Genomic DNA, 26,855 nt, shown 5'->3' with positions numbered 1-26,855 from the left:
GATATTACCAGTCACTGATAATAGAGATCACTACATAATAGATATTACCGGTCACTGATAATAGAGATCACTACATAATAGATATTACCGGTCACTGATAATAGAGATCACTACATAATAGATATTACCGGTCACTGATAATAGAGAGATCTCACTACATAATAGATATTACCGGTCACTGATAATAGAGATCACTACATAATAGATATTACCAGTCACTGATAATAGAGATCACTACATAATAGATATTACCGGTCACTGATAATAGAGATCACTACATAATAGATATTACCGGTCACTGATAATAGAGATCACTACATAATAGATATTACCGGTCACTGATAATAGAGATCTCACTACATAATAGATATTACCAGTCACTGATAATAGAGATCACTACATAATAGGTATTACCGGTCACTGATAATAGAGATCACTACATAATAGATATTACCGGTCACTGATAATAGAGATCACTACATAATAGGTATTACCGGTCACTGATAATAGAGATCTCACTACATAATAGATATTACCGGTCACTGATAATAGAGATCACTACATAATAGATATTACCGGTCACTGATAATAGAGATCACTACATAATAGATATTACCGGTCACTGATAATAGAGATCACTACATAATAGATATTACCAGTCACTGATAATAGATCTCACTACATAATAGATATTACCGGTCACTGATAATAGAGATCTCACTACATAATAGATATTACCGGTCACTGATAATAGAGATCTCACTACATAATAGATATTACCAGTCACTGATAATAGAGATCTCACTACATAATAGATATTACCGGTCACTGATAATAGAGATCTCACTACATAATAGATATTACCGGTCACTGATAATAGAGATCACTACATAATAGATATTACCAGTCACTGATAATAGAGATCACTACATAATAGATATTACCGGTCACTGATAATAGAGATCTCACTACATAATAGATATTACCAGTCACTGATAATAGAGATCTCACTACATAATAGATATTACCGGTCACTGATAATAGAGATCTCACTACATAATAGATATTACCGGTCACTGATAATAGAGATCACTACATAATAGATATTACCAGTCACTGATAATAGAGATCACTACATAATAGATATTACCGGTCACTGATAATAGAGATCTCACTACATAATAGATATTACCGGTCACTGATAATAGAGATCTCACTACATAATAGATATTACCGGTCACTGATAATAGAGATCTCACTACATAATAGATATTACCGGTCACTGATAATAGAGATCACTACATAATAGATATTACCGGTCACTGATAATAGAGATCTCACTACATAATAGATATTACCGGTCACTGATAATAGAGATCACTACATAATAGATATTACCGGTCACTGATAGTAGAGATCACTACATAATAGATATTACCAGTCACTGATAATAGAGATCACTACATAATAGATATTACCGGTCACTGATAATAGAGATCTCACTACATAATAGATATTACCGGTCACTGATAATAGAGATCACTACATAATAGATATTACCGGTCACTGATAATAGAGATCACTACATAATAGATATTACCAGTCACTGATAATAGAGATCTCACTACATAATAGATATTACCGGTCACTGATAATAGAGATCTCTACATAATAGATATTACCGGTCACTGATAATAGAGATCTCACTACATAATAGATATTACCAGTCACTGATAATAGAGATCTCACTACATAATAGATATTACCGGTCACTGATAATAGAGATCACTACATAATAGATATTACCGGTCACTGATAATAGAGATCTCACTACATAATAGATATTACCGGTCACTGATAATAGAGATCACTACATAATAGATATTACCGGTCACTGATAATAGAGATCACTACATAATAGATATTACCAGTCACTGATAATAGAGATCACTACATAATAGATATTACCGGTCACTGATAATAGAGATCTCACTACATAATAGATATTACCAGTCACTGATAATAGATCTCACTACATAATAGATATTACCGGTCACTGATAATAGAGATCACTACATAATAGATATTACCGGTCACTGATAATAGAGATCACTACATAATAGATATTACCGGTCACTGATAATAGAGATCTCACTACATAATAGATATTACCAGTCACTGATAATAGAGATCACTACATAATAGATATTACCGGTCACTGATAATAGAGATCACTACATAATAGATATTACCGGTCACTGATAATAGAGATCTCACTACATAATAGATATTACCGGTCACTGATAATAGAGATCACTACATAATAGATATTACCAGTCACTGATAATAGAGATCACTACATAATAGATATTACCGGTCACTGATAATAGAGATCACTACATAATAGATATTACCGATCACTGATAATAGAGATCTCACTACATAATAGATATTACCAGTCACTGATAATAGAGATCTCACTACATAATAGATATTACCGGTCACTGATAATAGAGATCACTACATAATAGATATTACCGGTCACTGATAATAGAGATCTCACTACATAATAGATATTACCGGTCACTGATAATAGAGATCACTACATAATAGATATTACCAGTCACTGATAATAGAGATCACTACATAATAGATATTACCGGTCACTGATAATAGAGATCACTACATAATAGATATTACCGATCACTGATAATAGAGATCTCACTACATAATAGATATTACCAGTCACTGATAATAGAGATCTCACTACATAATAGATATTACCGGTCACTGATAATAGAGATCACTACATAATAGATATTACCGGTCACTGATAATAGAGATCTCACTACATAATAGATATTACCGGTCACTGATAATAGAGATCTCACTACATAATAGATATTACCAGTCACTGATAATAGAGATCTCACTACATAATAGATATTACCGGTCACTGATAATAGAGATCACTACATAATAGATATTACCGGTCACTGATAATAGAGATCTCACTACATAATAGATATTACCGGTCACTGATAATAGAGATCACTACATAATAGATATTACCGGTCACTGATAATAGAGATCACTACATAATAGATATTACCGGTCACTGATAATAGAGATCTCTACATAATAGATATTACCAGTCACTGATAATAGAGATCACTACATAATAGATATTACCGGTCACTGATAATAGAGATCACTACATAATAGATATTACCGGTCACTGATAATAGAGATCACTACATAATAGATATTACCAGTCACTGATAATAGAGATCACTACATAATAGATATTACCGGTCACTGATAATAGAGATCACTACATAATAGATATTACCGGTCACTGATAATAGAGATCTCTACATAATAGATATTACCAGTCACTGATAATAGAGATCACTACATAATAGATATTACCGGTCACTGATAATAGAGATCACTACATAATAGATATTACCGGTCACTGATAATAGAGATCTCTACATAATAGATATTACCAGTCACTGATAATAGAGATCACTACATAATAGATATTACCGGTCACTGATAATAGAGATCACTACATAATAGATATTACCGGTCACTGATAATAGAGATCACTACATAATAGATATTACCGGTCACTGATAATAGAGATCTCACTACATAATAGATATTACCGGTCACTGATAATAGATCTCACTACATAATAGATATTACCGGTCACTGATAATAGAGATCTCTACATAATAGATATTACCGGTCACTGATAATAGAGATCACTACATAATAGATATTACCGGTCACTGATAATAGAGATCACTACATAATAGATATTACCGGTCACTGATAATAGAAATCACTACATAATAGATATTACCGGTCACTGATAATAGAGATCACTACATAATAGATATTACCGGTCACTGATAATAGAGATCACTACATAATAGATATTACCAGTCACTGATAATAGAGATCACTACATAATAGATATTACCGGTCACTGATAATAGAGATCACTACATAATAGATATTACCGGTCACTGATAATAGAGATCACTACATAATAGATATTACCAGTCACTGATAATAGAGATCACTACATAATAGATATTACCGGTCACTGATAATAGAGATCACTACATAATAGATATTACCGGTCACTGATAATAGAGAGATCTCACTACATAATAGATATTACCGGTCACTGATAATAGAGATCACTACATAATAGATATTACCGGTCACTGATAATAGAGATCTCACTACATAATAGATATTACCAGTCACTGATAATAGAGATCACTACATAATTGATATTACCGGTCACTGATAATAGAGATCACTACATAATAGATATTACCGGTCACTGATAATAGAGATCTCTACATAATAGATATTACCGGTCACTGATAATAGAGATCTCACTACATAATAGATATTACCGGTCACTGATAATAGAGATCACTACATAATAGATATTACCGGTCACTGATAATAGAGATCACTACATAATAGATATTACCGGTCACTGATAATAGAGATCTCACTACATAATAGATATTACCGGTCACTGATAATAGAGATCTCACTACATAATAGATATTACCAGTCACTGATAATAGAGATCACTACATAATAGATATTACCGGTCACTGATAATAGAGATCTCACTACATAATAGATATTACCGGTCACTGATAATAGAGATCACTACATAATAGATATTACCGGTCACTGATAATAGAGATCACTACATAATAGATATTACCGGTCACTGATAATAGAGATCACTACATAATAGATATTACCGGTCACTGATAATAGAGATCACTACATAATAGATATTACCGGTCACTGATAATAGAGATCACTACATAATAGATATTACCGGTCACTGATAATAGAGATCTCACTACATAATAGATATTACCGGTCACTGATAATAGAGATCTCACTACATAATAGATATTACCGGTCACTGATAATAGAGATCTCTACATAATAGATATTACCAGTCACTGATAATAGAGATCACTACATAATAGATATTACCGGTCACTGATAATAGAGATCACTACATAATAGATATTACCAGTCACTGATAATAGAGATCACTACATAATAGATATTACCGGTCACTGATAATAGAGATCTCACTACATAATAGATATTACCGATCACTGATAATAGAGATCACTACATAATAGATATTACCAGTCACTGATAATAGAGATCACTACATAATAGATATTACCGGTCACTGATAATAGAGATCTCACTACATAATAGATATTACCAGTCACTGATAATAGAGATCACTACATAATAGATATTACCGGTCACTGATAATAGAGATCTCACTACATAATAGATATTACCAGTCACTGATAATAGAGATCACTACATAATAGATATTACCGGTCACTGATAATAGAGATCACTACATAATAGATATTACCGGTCACTGATAATAGAGATCTCACTACATAATAGATATTACCGGTCACTGATAATAGAGATCTCACTACATAATAGATATTACCAGTCACTGATAATAGAGATCACTACATAATAGATATTACCGGTCACTGATAATAGAGATCTCACTACATAATAGATATTACCGATCACTGATAATAGAGATCACTACATAATAGATATTACCAGTCACTGATAATAGAGATCACTACATAATAGATATTACCGGTCACTGATAATAGAGATCTCACTACATAATAGATATTACCAGTCACTGATAATAGAGATCACTACATAATAGATATTACCAGTCACTGATAATAGAGATCACTACATAATAGATATTACCGGTCACTGATAATAGAGATCTCACTACATAATAGATATTACCAGTCACTGATAATAGAGATCACTACATAATAGATATTACCGGTCACTGATAATAGAGATCTCACTACATAATAGATATTACCAGTCACTGATAATAGAGATCACTACATAATAGATATTACCAGTCACTGATAATAGAGATCACTACATAATAGATATTACCGGTCACTGATAATAGAGATCACTACATAATAGATATTACCGGTCACTGATAATAGAGATCTCACTACATAATAGATATTACCAGTCACTGATAATAGAGATCACTACATAATAGATATTACCGGTCACTGATAATAGAGATCTCACTACATAATAGATATTACCGGTCACTGATAATAGAGATCACTACATAATAGATATTACCAGTCACTGATAATAGAGATCACTACATAATAGATATTACCGGTCACTGATAATAGAGATCACTACATAATAGATATTACCGGTCACTGATAATAGAGATCTCACTACATAATAGATATTACCGGTCACTGATAATAGAGATCTCACTACATAATAGATATTACCGGTCACTGATAATAGAGATCACTACATAATAGATATTACCGGTCACTGATAATAGAGATCTCACTACATAATAGATATTACCGGTCACTGATAATAGAGATCTCACTACATAATAGATATTACCGGTCACTGATAATAGAGATCTCACTACATAATAGATATTACCGGTCACTGATAATAGAGATCTCACTACATAATAGATATTACCAGTCACTGATAATAGAGATCACTACATAATAGATATTACCGGTCACTGATAATAGAGATCACTACATAATAGATATTACCGATCACTGATAATAGAGATCTCACTACATAATAGATATTACCGGTCACTGATAATAGAGATCTCACTACATAATAGATATTGCCGGTCACTGATAATAGAGATCACTACATAATAGATATTACCGGTCACTGATAATAGAGATCTCACTACATAATAGATATTGCCGGTCACTGATAATAGAGATCACTACATAATAGATATTACCGGTCACTGATAATAGAGATCACTACATAATAGATATTACCGGTCACTGATAATAGAGATCTCACTACATAATAGATATTACCGATCACTGATAATAGAGATCACTACATAATAGATATTACCGGTCACTGATAATAGAGATCACTACATAATAGATATTACCGGTCACTGATAATAGAGATCTCACTACATAATAGATATTACCAGTCACTGATAATAGAGATCACTACATAATAGATATTACCGGTCACTGATAATAGAGATCTCACTACATAATAGATATTACCGGTCACTGATAATAGAGATCACTACATAATAGATATTACCGGTCACTGATAATAGAGATCTCACTACATAATAGATATTACCAGTCACTGATAATAGAGATCACTACATAATAGATATTACCGGTCACTGATAATAGAGATCTCACTACATAATAGATATTACCGGTCACTGATAATAGAGATCACTACATAATAGATATTACCGGTCACTGATAATAGAGATCTCACTACATAATAGATATTACCGGTCACTGATAATAGAGATCTCACTACATAATAGATATTACCAGTCACTGATAATAGAGATCACTACATAATAGATATTACCGGTCACTGATAATAGAGATCACTACATAATAGATATTACCGGTCACTGATAATAGAGATCTCACTACATAATAGATATTACCGGTCACTGATAATAGAGATCTCACTACATAATAGATATTACCAGTCACTGATAATAGAGATCACTACATAATAGATATTACCGGTCACTGATAATAGAGATCTCACTACATAATAGATATTACCGATCACTGATAATAGAGATCACTACATAATAGATATTACCAGTCACTGATAATAGAGATCACTACATAATAGATATTACCGGTCACTGATAATAGAGATCTCACTACATAATAGATATTACCAGTCACTGATAATAGAGATCACTACATAATAGATATTACCAGTCACTGATAATAGAGATCACTACATAATAGATATTACCGGTCACTGATAATAGAGATCTCACTACATAATAGATATTACCAGTCACTGATAATAGAGATCACTACATAATAGATATTACCGGTCACTGATAATAGAGATCTCACTACATAATAGATATTACCAGTCACTGATAATAGAGATCACTACATAATAGATATTACCAGTCACTGATAATAGAGATCACTACATAATAGATATTACCGGTCACTGATAATAGAGATCTCACTACATAATAGATATTACCAGTCACTGATAATAGAGATCACTACATAATAGATATTACCGGTCACTGATAATAGAGATCTCACTACATAATAGATATTACCGGTCACTGATAATAGAGATCACTACATAATAGATATTACCAGTCACTGATAATAGAGATCACTACATAATAGATATTACCGGTCACTGATAATAGAGATCACTACATAATAGATATTACCGGTCACTGATAATAGAGATCTCACTACATAATAGATATTACCGGTCACTGATAATAGAGATCTCACTACATAATAGATATTACCGGTCACTGATAATAGAGATCACTACATAATAGATATTACCGGTCACTGATAATAGAGATCTCACTACATAATAGATATTACCGGTCACTGATAATAGAGATCTCACTACATAATAGATATTACCGGTCACTGATAATAGAGATCTCACTACATAATAGATATTACCGGTCACTGATAATAGAGATCTCACTACATAATAGATATTACCAGTCACTGATAATAGAGATCACTACATAATAGATATTACCGGTCACTGATAATAGAGATCACTACATAATAGATATTACCGGTCAGTGATAATAGAGATCTCACTACATAATAGATATTACCGGTCACTGATAATAGAGATCTCACTACATAATAGATATTACCGGTCACTGATAATAGAGATCACTACATAATAGATATTACCGGTCACTGATAATAGAGATCACTACATAATAGATATTACCGGTCACTGATAATAGAGATCTCACTACATAATAGATATTACCAGTCACTGATAATAGAGATCACTACATAATAGATATTACCGGTCACTGATAATAGAGATCACTACATAATAGATATTACCGGTCAGTGATAATAGAGATCTCACTACATAATAGATATTACCGGTCACTGATAATAGAGATCACTACATAATAGATATTACCGGTCACTGATAATAGAGATCTCACTACATAATAGATATTACCAGTCACTGATAATAGAGATCACTACATAATAGATATTACCGGTCACTGATAATAGAGATCTCACTACATAATAGATATTACCGGTCACTGATAATAGAGATCACTACATAATAGATATTACCGGTCACTGATAATAGAGATCACTACATAATAGATATTACCGGTCACTGATAATAGAGATCACTACATAATAGATATTACCAGTCACTGATAATAGAGATCACTACATAATAGATATTACCGGTCACTGATAATAGAGATCTCACTACATAATAGATATTACCGGTCACTGATAATAGAGATCACTACATAATAGATATTACCGGTCACTGATAATAGAGATCTCACTACATAATAGATATTACCGGTCACTGATAATAGATCTCACTACATAATAGATATTACCAGTCACTGATAATAGAGATCACTACATAATAGATATTACCGGTCAGTGATAATAGATCTCACTACATAATAGATATTACCGGTCACTGATAATAGAGATCTCACTACATAATAGATATTACCAGTCACTGATAATAGAGATCTCACTACATAATAGATATTACCAGTCACTGATAATAGAGATCTCACTACATAATAGATATTACCGGTCACTGATAATAGAGATCACTACATAATAGATATTACCGGTCACTGATAATAGAGATCTCACTACATAATAGATATTACCAGTCACTGATAATAGAGATCACTACATAATAGATATTACCGGTCACTGATAATAGAGATCACTACATAATAGATATTACCGGTCACTGATAATAGAGATCTCACTACATAATAGATATTACCGGTCACTGATAATAGAGATCACTACATAATAGATATTACCGGTCACTGATAATAGAGATCTCACTACATAATAGATATTACCGGTCACTGATAATAGAGATCTCACTACATAATAGATATTACCGGTCACTGATAATAGAGATCACTACATAATAGATATTACCGGTCACTGATAATAGAGATCACTACATAATAGATATTACCAGTCACTGATAATAGAGATCTCACTACATAATAGATATTACCGGTCACTGATAATAGAGAATACTACATAATAGATATTACCGGTCACTGATAATAGAGATCACTACATAATAGATATTACCGGTCACTGATAATAGAGATCTCACTACATAATAGATATTACCGGTCACTGATAATAGAGATCTCACTACATAATAGATATTACCGGTCACTGATAATAGAGATCTCACTACATAATAGATATTACCGGTCACTGATAATAGAGATCACTACATAATAGATATTACCGGTCACTGATAATAGAGATCACTACATAATAGATATTACCAGTCACTGATAATAGAGATCTCACTACATAATAGATATTACCGGTCACTGATAATAGAGATCACTACATAATAGATATTACCGGTCACTGATAATAGAGATCACTACATAATAGATATTACCGGTCACTGATAATAGAGATCACTACATAATAGATATTACCAGTCACTGATAATAGAGATCACTACATAATAGATATTACCGGTCACTGATAATAGAGATCACTACATAATAGATATTACCAGTCACTGATAATAGAGATCACTACATAATAGATATTACTGGTCACTGATAATAGAGATCTCACTACATAATAGATATTACCAGTCACTGATAATAGAGATCTCACTACATAATAGATATTACCGGTCACTGATAATAGAGATCACTACATAATAGATATTACCGGTCACTGATAATAGAGATCTCACTACATAATAGATATTACCGGTCACTGATAATAGAGATCTCACTACATAATAGATATTACCGGTCACTGATAATAGAGATCACTACATAATAGATATTACCGGTCACTGATAATAGAGATCTCACTACATAATAGATATTACCGGTCACTGATAATAGAGATCTCACTACATAATAGATATTACCAGTCACTGATAATAGATCTCACTACATAATAGATATTACCGGTCACTGATAATAGAGATCTCACTACATAATAGATATTACCGGTCACTGATAATAGAGATCTCACTACATAATAGATATTACCGGTCACTGATAATAGAGATCTCACTACATAATAGATATTACCGGTCACTGATAATAGAGATCTCACTACATAATAGATATTACCAGTCACTGATAATAGATCTCACTACATAATAGATATTACCGGTCACTGATAATAGAGATCTCACTACATAATAGATATTACCGGTCACTGATAATAGAGATCTCACTACATAATAGATATTACCGGTCACTGATAATAGAGATCACTACATAATAGATATTACCGGTCACTGATAATAGAGATCACTACATAATAGATATTACCGGTCACTGATAATAGAGATCTCACTACATAATAGATATTACCGGTCACTGATAATAGAGATCACTACATAATAGATATTACCGGTCACTGATAATAGAGATCACTACATAATAGATATTACCAGTCACTGATAATAGAGATCACTACATAATAGATATTACCGGTCACTGATAATAGAGATCACTACATAATAGATATTACCGATCACTGATAATAGAGATCTCACTACATAATAGATATTACCGGTCACTGATAATAGAGATCTCACTACATAATAGATATTACCAGTCACTGATAATAGATCTCACTACATAATAGATATTACCGGTCACTGATAATAGAGATCTCACTACATAATAGATATTACCGGTCACTGATAATAGAGATCTCACTACATAATAGATATTACCGGTCACTGATAATAGAGATCTCACTACATAATAGATATTACCAGTCACTGATAATAGAGATCTCACTACATAATAGATATTACCAGTCACTGATAATAGATCTCACTACATAATAGATATTACCGGTCACTGATAATAGAGATCTCACTACATAATAGATATTACCGGTCACTGATAATAGAGATCTCACTACATAATAGATATTACCGGTCACTGATAATAGAGATCACTACATAATAGATATTACCGGTCACTGATAATAGAGATCACTACATAATAGATATTACCGGTCACTGATAATAGAGATCTCACTACATAATAGATATTACCGGTCACTGATAATAGAGATCACTACATAATAGATATTACCGGTCACTGATAATAGAGATCACTACATAATAGATATTACCAGTCACTGATAATAGAGATCACTACATAATAGATATTACCGGTCACTGATAATAGAGATCTCACTACATAATAGATATTACCGGTCACTGATAATAGAGATCACTACATAATAGATATTACCGGTCACTGATAATAGAGATCACTACATAATAGATATTACCAGTCACTGATAATAGAGATCACTACATAATAGATATTACCGGTCACTGATAATAGAGATCTCACTACATAATAGATATTACCAGTCACTGATAATAGAGATCACTACATAATAGATATTACCGGTCACTGATAATAGAGATCACTACATAATAGATATTACCGGTCACTGATAATAGAGATCTCACTACATAATAGATATTACCAGTCACTGATAATAGAGATCACTACATAATAGATATTACCGTTCACTGATAATAGAGATCACTACATAATAGATATTACCGGTCACTGATAATAGAGATCTCACTACATAATAGATATTACCGGTCACTGATAATAGAGATCACTACATAATAGATATTACCGGTCACTGATAATAGAGATCTCACTACATAATAGATATTACCAGTCACTGATAATAGAGATCACTACATAATAGATATTACCGGTCACTGATAATAGAGATCACTACATAATAGATATTACCGGTCACTGATAATAGAGATCTCACTACATAATAGATATTACCGGTCACTGATAATAGATCTCACTACATAATAGATATTACCGGTCACTGATAATAGATCTCACTACATAATAGATATTACCGGTCACTGATAATAGAAATCACTACATAATAGATATTACCAGTCACTGATAATAGAGATCACTACATAATAGATATTACCGGTCACTGATAATAGAGATCACTACATAATAGATATTACCGGTCACTGATAATAGAGAGATCTCACTACATAATAGATATTACCGGTCACTGATAATAGAGATCACTACATAATAGATATTACCGGTCACTGATAATAGAGATCTCACTACATAATAGATATTACCAGTCACTGATAATAGAGATCACTACATAATAGATATTACCGGTCACTGATAATAGAGATCTCACTACATAATAGATATTACCGGTCACTGATAATAGAGATCACTACATAATAGATATTACCGGTCACTGATAATAGAGATCACTACATAATAGATATTACCGGTCACTGATAATAGAGATCTCTACATAATAGATATTACCGGTCACTGATAATAGAGATCTCACTACATAATAGATATTACCGGTCACTGATAATAGAGATCACTACATAATAGATATTACCGGTCACTGATAATAGAGATCTCACTACATAATAGATATTACCAGTCACTGATAATAGAGATCACTACATAATAGATATTACCGGTCACTGATAATAGAGATCTCACTACATAATAGATATTACCGGTCACTGATAATAGAGATCTCACTACATAATAGATATTACCGGTCACTGATAATAGAGATCACTACATAATAGATATTACCAGTCACTGATAATAGAGATCTCACTACATAATAGATATTACCGGTCACTGATAATAGAGATCACTACATAATAGATATTACCAGTCACTGATAATAGAGATCTCACTACATAATAGATATTACCGGTCACTGATAATAGAGATCACTACATAATAGATATTACCGGTCACTGATAATAGAGATCTCTACATAATAGATATTACCGGTCACTGATAATAGAGATCTCACTACATAATAGATATTACCGGTCACTGATAATAGAGATCACTACATAATAGATATTACCGGTCACTGATAATAGAGATCTCACTACATAATAGATATTACCGGTCACTGATAATAGAGATCTCACTACATAATAGATATTACCGGTCACTGATAATAGAGATCACTACATAATAGATATTACCGGTCACTGATAATAGAGATCTCACTACATAATAGATATTACCAGTCACTGATAATAGAGATCACTACATAATAGATATTACCGGTCACTGATAATAGAGATCACTACATAATAGATATTACCGGTCACTGATAATAGAGATCTCACTACATAATAGATATTACCGGTCACTGATAATAGATCTCACTACATAATAGATATTACCGGTCACTGATAATAGATCTCACTACATAATAGATATTACCGGTCACTGATAATAGAAATCACTACATAATAGATATTACCGGTCACTGATAATAGAGATCTCACTACATAATAGATATTACCGGTCACTGATAATAGAGATCACTACATAATAGATATTACCGGTCACTGATAATAGAGATCACTACATAATAGATATTACCGGTCACTGATAATAGAGAGATCTCACTACATAATAGATATTACCGGTCACTGATAATAGAGATCACTACATAATAGATATTACCGGTCACTGATAATAGAGATCTCACTACATAATAGATATTACCAGTCACTGATAATAGAGATCACTACATAATAGATATTACCGGTCACTGATAATAGAGATCACTACATAATAGATATTACCGGTCACTGATAATAGAGATCTCTACATAATAGATATTACCGGTCACTGATAATAGAGATCTCACTACATAATAGATATTACCGGTCACTGATAATAGAGATCACTACATAATAGATATTACCGGTCACTGATAATAGAGATCTCACTACATAATAGATATTACCAGTCACTGATAATAGAGATCACTACATAATAGATATTACCGGTCACTGATAATAGAGATCTCACTACATAATAGATATTACCGGTCACTGATAATAGAGATCTCACTACATAATAGATATTACCGGTCACTGATAATAGAGATCACTACATAATAGATATTACCAGTCACTGATAATAGAGATCTCACTACATAATAGATATTACCGGTCACTGATAATAGAGATCACTACATAATAGATATTACCAGTCACTGATAATAGAGATCTCACTACATAATAGATATTACCAGTCACTGATAATAGAGATCACTACATAATAGATATTACCAGTCACTGATAATAGAGATCACTACATAATAGATATTACCGGTCACTGATAATAGAGATCACTACATAATAGATATTACCGGTCACTGATAATAGAGATCACTACATAATAGATATTACCGGTCACTGATAATAGAGATCTCTACATAATAGATATTACCGGTCACTGATAATAGAGATCTCACTACATAATAGATATTACCGGTCACTGATAATAGAGATCACTACATAATAGATATTACCGGTCACTGATAATAGAGATCTCACTACATAATAGATATTACCGGTCACTGATAATAGAGATCTCACTACATAATAGATATTACCGGTCACTGATAATAGAGATCACTACATAATAGATATTACCGGTCACTGATAATAGAGATCACTACATAATAGATATTACCGGTCACTGATAATAGAGATCACTACATAATAGATATTACCGGTCACTGATAATAGAGATCACTACATAATAGATATTACCGGTCACTGATAATAGAGATCTCACTACATAATAGATATTACCGGTCACTGATAATAGAGATCTCACTACATAATAGATATTACCGGTCACTGATAATAGAGATCACTACATAATAGATATTACCGGTCACTGATAATAGAGATCACTACATAATAGATATTACCGGTTGTCACGATTCACACCGTGACTGTCAAGATCCCTTAGCCGCTGCCTACAATATGTCACGGATTGGGGTGACCTTAGACCAGCAGACGGCTATCACATGTGCAGGGGGCTTATCCTAGTTATCCCTCCACTGCCACAATGTGATGAAAAAAAAAACACACACGAGGCTATTGACCTCTTAGTTTACAGCAGGGGCTTATTTTAGGTATCCCACTGCTCTTCAGTATACCATGAACTGCAGGGATTTGTGTCTATCCCGCTTACAGTTCCACTTAACACTTGCAGCTCTCTGGCGCCCCCCTTACTCTCAGGTCAGATTAGGTACTGCACCTGGGGTAATTAGTCGCCAGAAAGGCTGCCTGCTATGTACTGGCTATTGGGCGCACTGCAGCAACGCGATAACTACTCCCACTCAGGCAGGAACAATAATTATCAAGCCGCAGTCGCTACAGGGACCCCCAAAAGCTGGCACACGGTCGCTGCCACCAGCTCCAATTGAACGGGTCTGGAGCAAACCCCAAAAAAAAACAGTAGCGTAATTCCCTTCAGAGACAGGGTACGGTTTAGGGCAGGAAGAACGAACTAGTATTAAATAATATACCCCATAAATGATTTTTAGGCAGTGTTTATAAAAATATTTTACAAAGATGTTACAAATGAGACAATTGCAAATATGTACAAGGTAATTATAAAAATAAAAGGATTAAATGAAGAAAAGGTAACACTCACATATTCTCAGATCATTGCATTGCAGGCTAGGCTAGGAGAGCTTTCCATCTATCCCAGTGCATTGGCACTCGCAGTCTGGTCGCTTCAGGTAAAAACTCACAACTCTGCTCTCTTGGATGCCTGCCAGCACTTAAAACCTACAGTCTGTGACCTCACAGAAAGGGCTTGGTTTTCCAACTCCTCCTACCTCTTTGGTTTCACTAACTGGGCATTAAATATATCTGATGCCCGTAACTTCGCTACAGAACATAAAATAATCGCACCATACCCATCGTTCATCTCATAGTATCGTGGGCATTCCGATGAGATCAAATATGTCCTATTTGTCACGCACACTGACAGAGAAATCCCTACCTCTGTACCAGATGGAGCTACAAGCCTGTGATTAGAGTGATGCGTAGATCCTCCGAGTGTGATTATGACGATATATTTTGGTGTTCGTAACTTAAACGGTTTGCATAATATCTTCCAAAAACAGAACAAAGACCTTCCATGCGTTCTAGAAGTTTCTCTAACAGTTCCTGCTAACACAAATTTCTCTTGCAGCTATGCTAGTCGTAAATACCTTTCGTCAATAAAACTCCCCCACAAGGCAAGCTCTTCTACACAGACAGATAGAAACACAGGGAAGGAAAGAGAACCAGAGAGAGGGGGGGGGGGTTTAGCCCCCGCATGCTAGCAAGAAAACTAACTTATGATATTTCATACCATATCGTGACACCTCCCCCTTTTGGCGTGCGCTACGGCGGCAGGACCTCTCGGTATGCCTCCATGCGCACCTCCGTGGGTTCACCCTGGCGGGAGAGTCCATCTGCATTACCATGCTCTTTGCCCGCTTTGTGTTTAACGGTGAAGTCAAATTGCTGAAGGGCAAGGCTCCAGCGTAGCAACCTGCCATTGGTTCCACACATGGTGCTTAGCCAGCGCAGAGGGTTGTGGTCGGTCACCACGGTGAAGGTGCGACCGTACAAGTAGGGCTGCAAGTGCTGCAGGGCCCAGACTATGGCCAGGCACTCCTTCTCAATGGTGGAGTAGGCCACTTCCCTCGGCAAAAGTTTCCGGCTCAGGTACAACACGGGGTGCTCTTGGTCCTCCGAGTCAACCTGGCTGAGCACAGCACCAAGGCCAAACTCACTGGCGTCAGTCTGTACCAAGAACGGTCAACTGCTGTCGACGGCTTTCAACACCGGGGCGTTGCACAGTGCTGTTTTCAACGCCTGGAAGGCCCCCTCACAGCCATCTGTCCAGTTGACGATGTGGGGTAGCTTCTTCCTGGTGAGGTCCGTCAAAGGTTTTGCCAGGCTACTATAGTGCTGCACGAAGCGCCTATAGTACCCTGCAGTGCCCAGGAAGGACATCACCTGTTTCTTGTTCCTGGGAGTGGGCCAGTTCACGATCACGCCCACTTTGTCAGGCTCTGGCTTTAGGGTGTTTCCACCTACCCGGTGCCCCAGGTAGTGAACCTCCCTCATGCCCATCTGGCACTTTCCCGGCTGGATAGTCAGTCCTGCTCGGTGAATTCGCCCGAGCACCTCTTCGAGATGCTGCAGGTGTTCATCCCAGGAGGGACTGAAGATGGCAATGTCATCTAAGTACGCCACAGCGTACTTCTCCAGTCCCTGAAGCAGGAGATTGACCATCCGCTGGAAAGTGGCAGGGGCATTCTTCATGCCGAAGGGCATGACCGTGGACTCGTACAGTCCAAAGGGTGTGATAAAGGCGGACTTCTCCTGCGCCTCGGGGCTCAGGGGAATCTGCCAGTATCCGCGACTCAGATCCATTATTGTCAGGTATTCTGCGCCAGCTAACTTCTCAAGCAGTTCCTCGATGCGCGGCATTGGGTGCGCGTCAGAGGCTGTAATGGCGTTGAGCCCCCTGTAGTCCACGCAGAACCGGGTGGTCCGGTCCTTCTTTGGCACGAGAACTACAGGTGAGGCCCACGCGCTCTTTGACCGTCGAATCACCCCCAGCTGTAACATCTCATCGATCTCCTGGCGCATAATCTGCTGCACCTGGTCAGAGATTCGATAGGGTGTTCGCCGTAGTGGGGCGTGATTCCCGGTGTCCACCTCGTGGACGGCTAACTCAGTCCGTCCAGGCCGGTTGGAGAACACGACCCGGAAGGGTTCCAGCATGGTTTGCAACTGCAACCGCTGTGGTTCATCTAGCGAGGCGCTTACCCCCACGTCCTCAATGGACCCACGGGCCTTGGCTTGGGCCAGCATGTCCAGGAGGGTGTCTTCCTCCCCGTCTTCGGGTAAGCTGCAGACCGGTAGGACGAAAGGTTCACGTTCGTGATGAGCCTTCATCATGTTGACGTGAAAGGCCTTTCGCCTACCCCGAGTGTGGTCAAGCGTGACCACATAGGTGACCGGGTTGAGCTGTTGGTGGACGACGTACGGGCCGTCCCAGGCTGCCTGAAGCTTATCCGTTGGTACAGGAACCAGCACCCACACCTTTTGACCCACGTGGTAGGTCCGCTCCCGGGCGTTCTGGTCGTACCAGTGCTTCTGATCAGCCTGAGCCTGCGTCATGTTGTCATGCACCAACTGCGTCAAGGTCTGCATCTTGTCACGGAAGCGCATGACATACTCCACTATGGACACTTCAGAAGGGTTCGGCTCCTCTTCCCAGGATTCTCTTACCAACCCAAGGGGTCCCCGGACTCGCCTGCCGTACAGGAGCTCGAAGGGGGAGAACCCCGTCGAGGCCTGCGGAACCTCTCTGTAAGCGAATAGCAGGGGTGGGAGGTACCGCTCCCAGTCGCGCCCTTGTGTCTCAACCAGCATGCGTAGCATCTGTTTGAGGGTACCATTGAAGCGTTCACACAAGCCATTGGTCTGTGGGTGATATGCACTCGATACCAGGTGCTTCCCCTGCATTTTCTTACAGAGAGCCTCCATTAGGTGAGACATAAATTGGGTCCCTCGATCAGTAAGCATTTCCCTGGGAAATCCTACACGTGAAAAGATGGCCAACAGGGCATCCGCCACCTTATCTGCCCTAATTGACGACAGAGCTACTGCCTCTGGGTACCGGGTAGCGTAGTCTACCACAGTAAGAATATATTGCTTTCCAGAGCTGCTGGTGACGGCCAGCGGGCCCACAATGTCCACCGCAATCCTCTGGAAAGGCTCCTCTATCACTGGCAAAGGGATCAGGGGAGCCTTAAGAGCAGGCCCCGCCTTCCCCACTCTTTGACAGGTGACACAGGAGCGGCAGTAGTTTGACACATCTGTCCCCATCTTAGGCCAATAGAAGTGTTGAGACAGCCGGGCCTTAGTTTTGCTGATCCCCAAGTGGCCAGCTAGTGGGATCTCATGGGCAATCCGCAACAACTCACCCCGGAATTGCTGCGGGACGACCAGCTGTCTTTCCCTCAACCACTCCTTTTGTGATTCTCCGGGTACTGTCTCCCGGTACAACCTTCCTCCTTCCCAGAACACCTTCTCCTTATCAGTCTCGGAGAATGACGTCCCGGCGAGTTGTCTCAAACTCTCTAGGCTCGCATCTGTGTGCAGAGCGGCCTGAAACTCCTGGCTAGGGGAAGCCAGAAGCGACGTCAGGGTCCCTTGCCCACGGGAGCCCTCTGGGACCTGCACTGGGTCCACCTCTGGTTCAGTCACACTGATGACTGAGGAGGGTCCGGAAGGCAGACAGGTATCTGCGTTCCGGGCACTCTGACTGCGGGTGACAGCAGCTACGTAGGCTGTCTCCCCGGGGGTTTCTACAGACCCATCAGCTGACGCTGCTATGGGCTCTACCTCCCCATCCTCCCCCATTACCTCAGGAGCATTGCTACTTAGGGGCCAGTTACCTTCCTCGGTGGCACTGGTCAATTTCATGGCGTCACCTGTCTCACGGTTCCCATGTATCTCCCCATTTCTTGTAGCACCGACACTTGCCCCTGCTAGGGGTTCCTCAGCCGTCTCACTCCGCAGAGCGACGTGGCTGAGCACTCCTGTACCTATGGACACATCAACTTTCACAGAAACATCATTATCAGATACAGTTGGCCCAGGTACAGCATTTTCACCATCAATCCTAGGGAAAAAATGGTTAGCAGATGCATCACTACAAGATAAAGCATGGTCAGGTAACACATGCGATTTCCCATCATCATCATCATCATCATCATCCCCAGGGTTAACTTTACCCTCATTAGTAGATTGGGGAGGAGGGTCATCCACGAAGTATGCAACCAACCTCCCCAAATCAGTCCCCAACAAAACATCAGTGGGCAAATTATCAGACAGCCCCACTTCCTTCACCCCGCTCCCAGCACCCCAATTAATAAAAACCCGGGCCATTGGCAAGGGACAGCTGATGCCCCCAATCCCAGTGACAGTTAGGGTTTTCCCCGGAATGATTTCTTCAGGGGCCGCCAGTTCGGGTCGGATGAGGGTTCGTTCAGCCCCGGTGTCCTTGAGGCCTGTAGCAACACGACCTCCCACAGTGACGGGCTGTACGTTGTCACACACCCTCCCAACCACACCACCCACCAAAAGAACGGCTGCATTAGGCCCTGGGGCCTGGGATGAGGGGTTCTTCTGCCTGGCTGGACATTGGTGACTGAGGTGTCCAGTCTGCCTGCAGTGGTAACACTGGCGAAGTTCGGTGGTAGGTCTGGTGCTGTTGGCCACGGGGACAGGACCTCTGGTGTGTTGGCTGGCAGGGGTACTGGCGTTGGCTGCAGGCTTACCCCCTCTCCAGCTGGTGGTGACTGGCTTCCGCACTTCCGATCTACGGTTGGCCTCATAGGCATCGGCAATCTGCGCTGCTTTCGTCACATCGTTGGGTTCTCTGTCCATCACGAACTGTCGCACTTCAGTTGGGCAAAGACGGAAGAACTGGTCTTTGATCATCAGGTCTCGCAGCTGTGTAAAGGTGGTCACTGACAGTCCTTGGGTCCACTGGTCAAAGTGGGTCCCCAGTCTATGCACCACATCACTGTAACTGTCGTGTGGGCCACGTAGGAGGGTCCGAAACTTTTTACGGTACACCTCGGGTGTAAGCTGGTACTTAGCTATGAGAGCCTGCTTGATGGCCTCATAGTCACCATCTTGTTCTTGAGGGAGTGCAGCAAACGCCTCCAGAGCTTTTCCTCTCAGCCCTGGTGTCAGGTACCGTGCCCATTCTTGTGTAGGCAGCTGGTACTGTCTGCAGGCTTTCTCAAAGGCCCGCAGAAACGTGTCCAAGTCCCCATCCTTTTCCATAACAGGAAAGTGGTCGGGCCGGGGCTTTGGTGTCTGAGCGCTGCTGGGCTCACGACTGGACTGGGACGACCCCTGCATTTGCAGTCGGGCCATCTGCAGCTGGTACTCCCGCTGCGCTTGGGCCTCTCGCTCGGCTCGCTGGGCCTCTCGCTCAGCTCGGGCCTCAGCCTCCTGCCGGTATTGCTGAATCAGCTGCCGACGTCCCTCATGGTCGTCAGTGGGGAATTCTTTCAAGGCCGCCTGCAGGTGGGGGTCCAATTCGCCCGGATTGCTAACAGGGCCAGCATTCAGTGGTTGGACCTCTGCTGCAGCACCATGTTCGCTGGTGCTGGCATCTGCGGCTTCTGGGCTCTGTGAGTGGTCTAGAGCGGCTTCCCATTGCATCAGGACTGCGACCAGTTGGCTTTTGTTTTTGTTTGCATAGTCAATGTGCTGTGACTTGCACAAGGCCACAAGGGTGTCTTTGGTCTGCTGCTCATAAAAGGTTTCTCCCAGCACAACCATGGTTGCCAAATAAAAGATAGGATAGAAAAACGAAGAAAAAGGGAGGGGATAATTACCAGTACACAATTGTCTCACAACTAATAAACACTGAGTTCGTTCTCCAAACTTATTTGCGCAGAGTTCTCGCAAGAACTTTCTGCAAGTTTTTAGTGAGAGGAATGATTGCTCAAACCAAATCACTAATGCTCTAATATCCCACCGCCTTGCCACCAATATGTCACGATTCACACCGTGACTGTCAAGATCCCTTAGCCGCTGCCTACAATATGTCACGGATTGGGGTGACCTTAGACCAGCAGACGGCTATCACATGTGCAGGGGGCTTATCCTAGTTATCCCTCCACTGCCACAATGTGATGAAAAAAAAACCACACACGAGGCTATTGACCTCTTAGTTTACAGCAGGGGCTTATTTTAGGTATCCCACTGCTCTTCAGTATACCATGAACTGCAGGGATTTGTGTCTATCCCGCTTACAGTTCCACTTAAACCTTGCAGCTCTCTGGCGCCCCCCTTACTCTCAGGTCAGATTAGGTACTGCACCTGGGGTAATTAGTCGCCAGAAAGGCTGCCTGCTATGTACTGGCTATTGGGCGCACTGCAGCAACGCGATAACTACATAACTACTCCCACTCAGGCAGGAACAATAATTATCAAGCCGCAGTCGCTACAGGGACCCCCAAAAGCTGGCACACGGTCGCTGCCACCAGCTCCAATTGAACGGGTCTGGAGCAAACCCCCCAAAAAAACAGTAGCGTAATTCCCTTCAGAGACAGGGTACGGTTTAGGGCAGGAAGAACGAACTAGTATTAAATAATATACCCCATAAATGATTTTTAGGCAGTGTTTATAAAAATATTTTACAAAGATGTTACAAATGAGACAATTGCAAATATGTACAAGGTAATTATAAAAATAAAAGGATTAAATGAAGAAAAGGTAACACTCACATATTCTCAGATCATTGCATTGCAGGCTAGGCTAGGAGAGCTTTCCATCTATCCCAGTGCATTGGCACTCGCAGTCTGGTCGCTTCAGGTAAAAACTCACAACTCTGCTCTCTTGGATGCCTGCCAGCACTTAAAACCTACAGTCTGTGACCTCACAGAAAGGGCTTGGTTTTCCAACTCCTCCTACCTCTTTGGTTTCACTAACTGGGCATTAAATATATCTGATGCCCGTAACTTCGCTACAGAACATAAAATAATCGCACCATACCCATCGTTCATCTCATAGTATCGTGGGCATTCCGATGAGATCAAATATGTCCTATTTGTCACGCACACTGACAGAGAAATCCCTACCTCTGTACCAGATGGAGCTACAAGCCTGTGATTAGAGTGATGCGTAGATCCTCCGAGTGTGATTATGACGATATATTTTGGTGTTCGTAACTTAAACGGTTTGCATAATATCTTCCAAAAACAGAACAAAGACCTTCCATGCGTTCTAGAAGTTTCTCTAACAGTTCCTGCTAACACAAATTTCTCTTGCAGCTATGCTAGTCGTAAATACCTTTCGTCAATAAAACTCCCCCACAAGGCAACCTCTTCTACACAGACAGATAGAAACACAGGGAAGGAAAGAAAACCAGAGAGAGGGGGGGGGGTTTAGCCCCCGCATGCTAGCAAGAAAACTAACTTATGATATTTCATACCATATCGTGACACCGGTCAGTGATAATAGAGATCTCACTACATAATAGATATTACCAGTCACTGATAATAGAGATCTCACTACATAATAGATATTACCGGTCACTGATAATAGAGATCACTACATAATAGATATTACCGGTCACTGATAATAGAGATCACTACATAATAGATATTACCGGTCACTGATAATAGAGATCTCACTACATCAGTCTATTACTGAGACAAGCAGCATCCGGACTGTGAATATTAATGTGCAGCTCCTGTCGGTGTTAATCACAGATTAGATATGTCGGTATGTCACTAATTACTCTGTGTACACTCACGTTTACATCACCATATACTTGTGATTCAGCCTTTAATTAGGGAGTGACCTCAGAGTATTTCTACTCCTGGACCCATGAGGCTTCGTTACACAAAACCACTGTCGTCCTACCTGCCCCGCACACCGCTACTACGTCCATAAACTGAGGGGATTACACCACAAAAAACTGCCGCTCTCTTAAAATTACACCACATAGTTACATAGTTATTAAGGTTGAAGGAAGACTGTAAGTCCATCTAGTTCAACCCATAGCCTAACCTAACATGCCCTAACATGTTGATCCAGGGGAAGGCAAAAAAAACCCCATGTGGCAAAGAGTAAGCTCCACCATGGGGAAAAAAATTCCTTCCCGACTCCACATACGGCAATCAGACTAGTTCCCTGGATCAACGCCTTATCAAGGAATCTAGTGTATATACCCTGTAACATTATACTTTTCCAGAAAGGCATCCAGTCCCCTCTTAAATGTAAGTAACGAATCGCTCATTACAACATCATACGGCAGAGAGTTCCATAGTCTCACTGCTCTTACAGTAAAGAATCCGCGTCTGTTATTATGCTTAAACCTTCTTTCCTCCAGACGTAGAGGATGCCCCCTTGTCCCTGTCTCAGGTCTATGATTAAAAAGATCATCAGAAAGGTCTTTGTACTGTCCCCTCATATATTTATACATTAACATAAGATCACCCCTTAGCCTTCGTTTTTCCAAACTAAACAGCCCCAAGTGTAATAACCTATCTTGGTATTGCAGACCCCCCAGTCCTCTAATAACCTTGGTCGCTCTTCTCTGCACCCGCTCCAGTTCAGCTATGTCTTTCTTATACACCGGAGACCAGAACTGTGCACAGTATTCTAAGTGTGGTCGCACTAGTGACTTGTATAGAGGTAAAATTATATTCTCCTCATGAGCATCTATGCCTCTTTTAATACATCCCATTATTTTATTTGCCTTTGTAGCAGCTGCCTGACACTGGCCACTGAATATGAGTTTGTCATCCACCCATACACCCAGGTCTTTTTCATTGACGGTTTTTCCCAGAGTTTTAGAATTAAGCACATAGTTATACATCTTATTACTTCTACCTAAGTGCATGACCTTACATTTATCCCCATTAAAGCTCATTTGCCATTTATCAGCCCAAGCTTCTAGTTTACATAAATCATCCTGTAATATAAAATTGTCCTCCTCTATATAGATTACCCTGCAGAGTTTAGTGTCATCTGCAAATATTGAAATTCTACTCTGAATGCCCCCTACAAGGTCATTAATAAATATGTTAAAAAGAAGAGGGCCCAATACTGACCCCTGTGGTACCCCACTGCTAACCGCGACCCAGTCCGAGTGTGCTCCATTAATAACCACCCTTTGTTTCCTATCCCTGAGCCAGCTCTCAACCCACTTACACATATTTTCCCCTATCCCCATTACTCTCATTTTATGTAACAACCTTTTGTGTGGCACCGTATCAAAAGCTTTGGAAAAGTCCATATACACTACATCTACTGGGTTCCCTTGGTCCAGTCCGGAACTTACCTCTTCATAGAAGCTGATCAAATTAGTCTGACATGAGCGGTCCCTAGTAAACCCGTGCTGATACTGGGTCATAAGGTTATTCCTCCTCAGATACTCCAGTATAGCATCCCTTAGAATGCCCTCCAGGATTTTACCCACAGTAGAGGTTAAGCTTACTGGCCTATAATTACCGAGTTCAGTTTTTGCCCCTTTTTTGAATATTGGCACCACATTTGCTATACGCCAGTCCTGTGGTACAGACCCTGTTATTATGGAGTCTTTAAAGATTAAAAGTTGTCTGCTCTCTGGGGATTAAACCCATAATGAGAGTACAGCACATAATTGATTATTCTCTGGAGATTTTATCATATAATTGGCTGCTATCTAGCGATTACACCACATAATCCTTCGTTCTCCGAAGGTTACACTACATGATTGCCCGCTCTCCGGAGATTACACCAGGTTATCGGCTGTTCTCCGGAGATTACACCAGGTTATCGGCTGTTCTTTGGAGATTACACCAGGTTATTGGCTGCTCTCCGGAGATTACACCAGGTTATCGGCTGCTCTCCGGAGATTACACCAGGTTATCGGCTGTTCTCCGGAGATTACACCAGGTTATCGGCTGCTCTCCGGAGATTACACCAGGTTATAAGCTGTTCTCCGGAGATTACACCAGGTTATCGGCTGTTCTCTGGAGATTACACCAGGTTATCGGCTGTTCTCTGGAGATTACACCAGGTTATCGGCTGGTCTCCGGAGATTACACCAGGTTATCGGCTGTTCTCCGGAGATTACACCAGGTTATCGGTTGCTCTCCGGAGATTACACCAGGTTATCGGCTGGTCTCTGGAGATTACACCAGGTTATCGGCTGTTCTCTGGAGATTACACCAGGTTAT

The 26,855-nt window shown here is 39.2% G+C and overlaps 1 protein-coding gene across 1 annotated transcript in view; it reads right to left on the bottom strand.

Moving 5' to 3' along the window:
• Positions 1 to 23,394, bottom strand: part of LOC143775184 (uncharacterized) — a 100,423-nt gene extending 77,029 nt beyond the window's left edge. Inside the window, exon 1 of the mRNA XM_077263026.1 lies at positions 21,088 to 23,394. Within this exon, the coding sequence (XP_077119141.1) occupies positions 21,088 to 22,461 (1,374 nt within the window). The 5' untranslated portion in view covers positions 22,462 to 23,394. The remainder of the gene's footprint in view (positions 1 to 21,087) is intronic.
• Between the last annotated feature and the right edge of the window lie 3,461 nt (positions 23,395 to 26,855).

The sequence above is a fragment of the Ranitomeya variabilis genome, chromosome 5, assembly GCF_051348905.1.
Source record: "Ranitomeya variabilis isolate aRanVar5 chromosome 5, aRanVar5.hap1, whole genome shotgun sequence".
Classification (NCBI taxonomy): Eukaryota; Metazoa; Chordata; class Amphibia; order Anura; family Dendrobatidae; genus Ranitomeya; species Ranitomeya variabilis.
The sequence above is the reverse complement of the archived record's forward strand: the minus strand, read 5'-3'. Positions and strand labels throughout refer to the sequence as shown.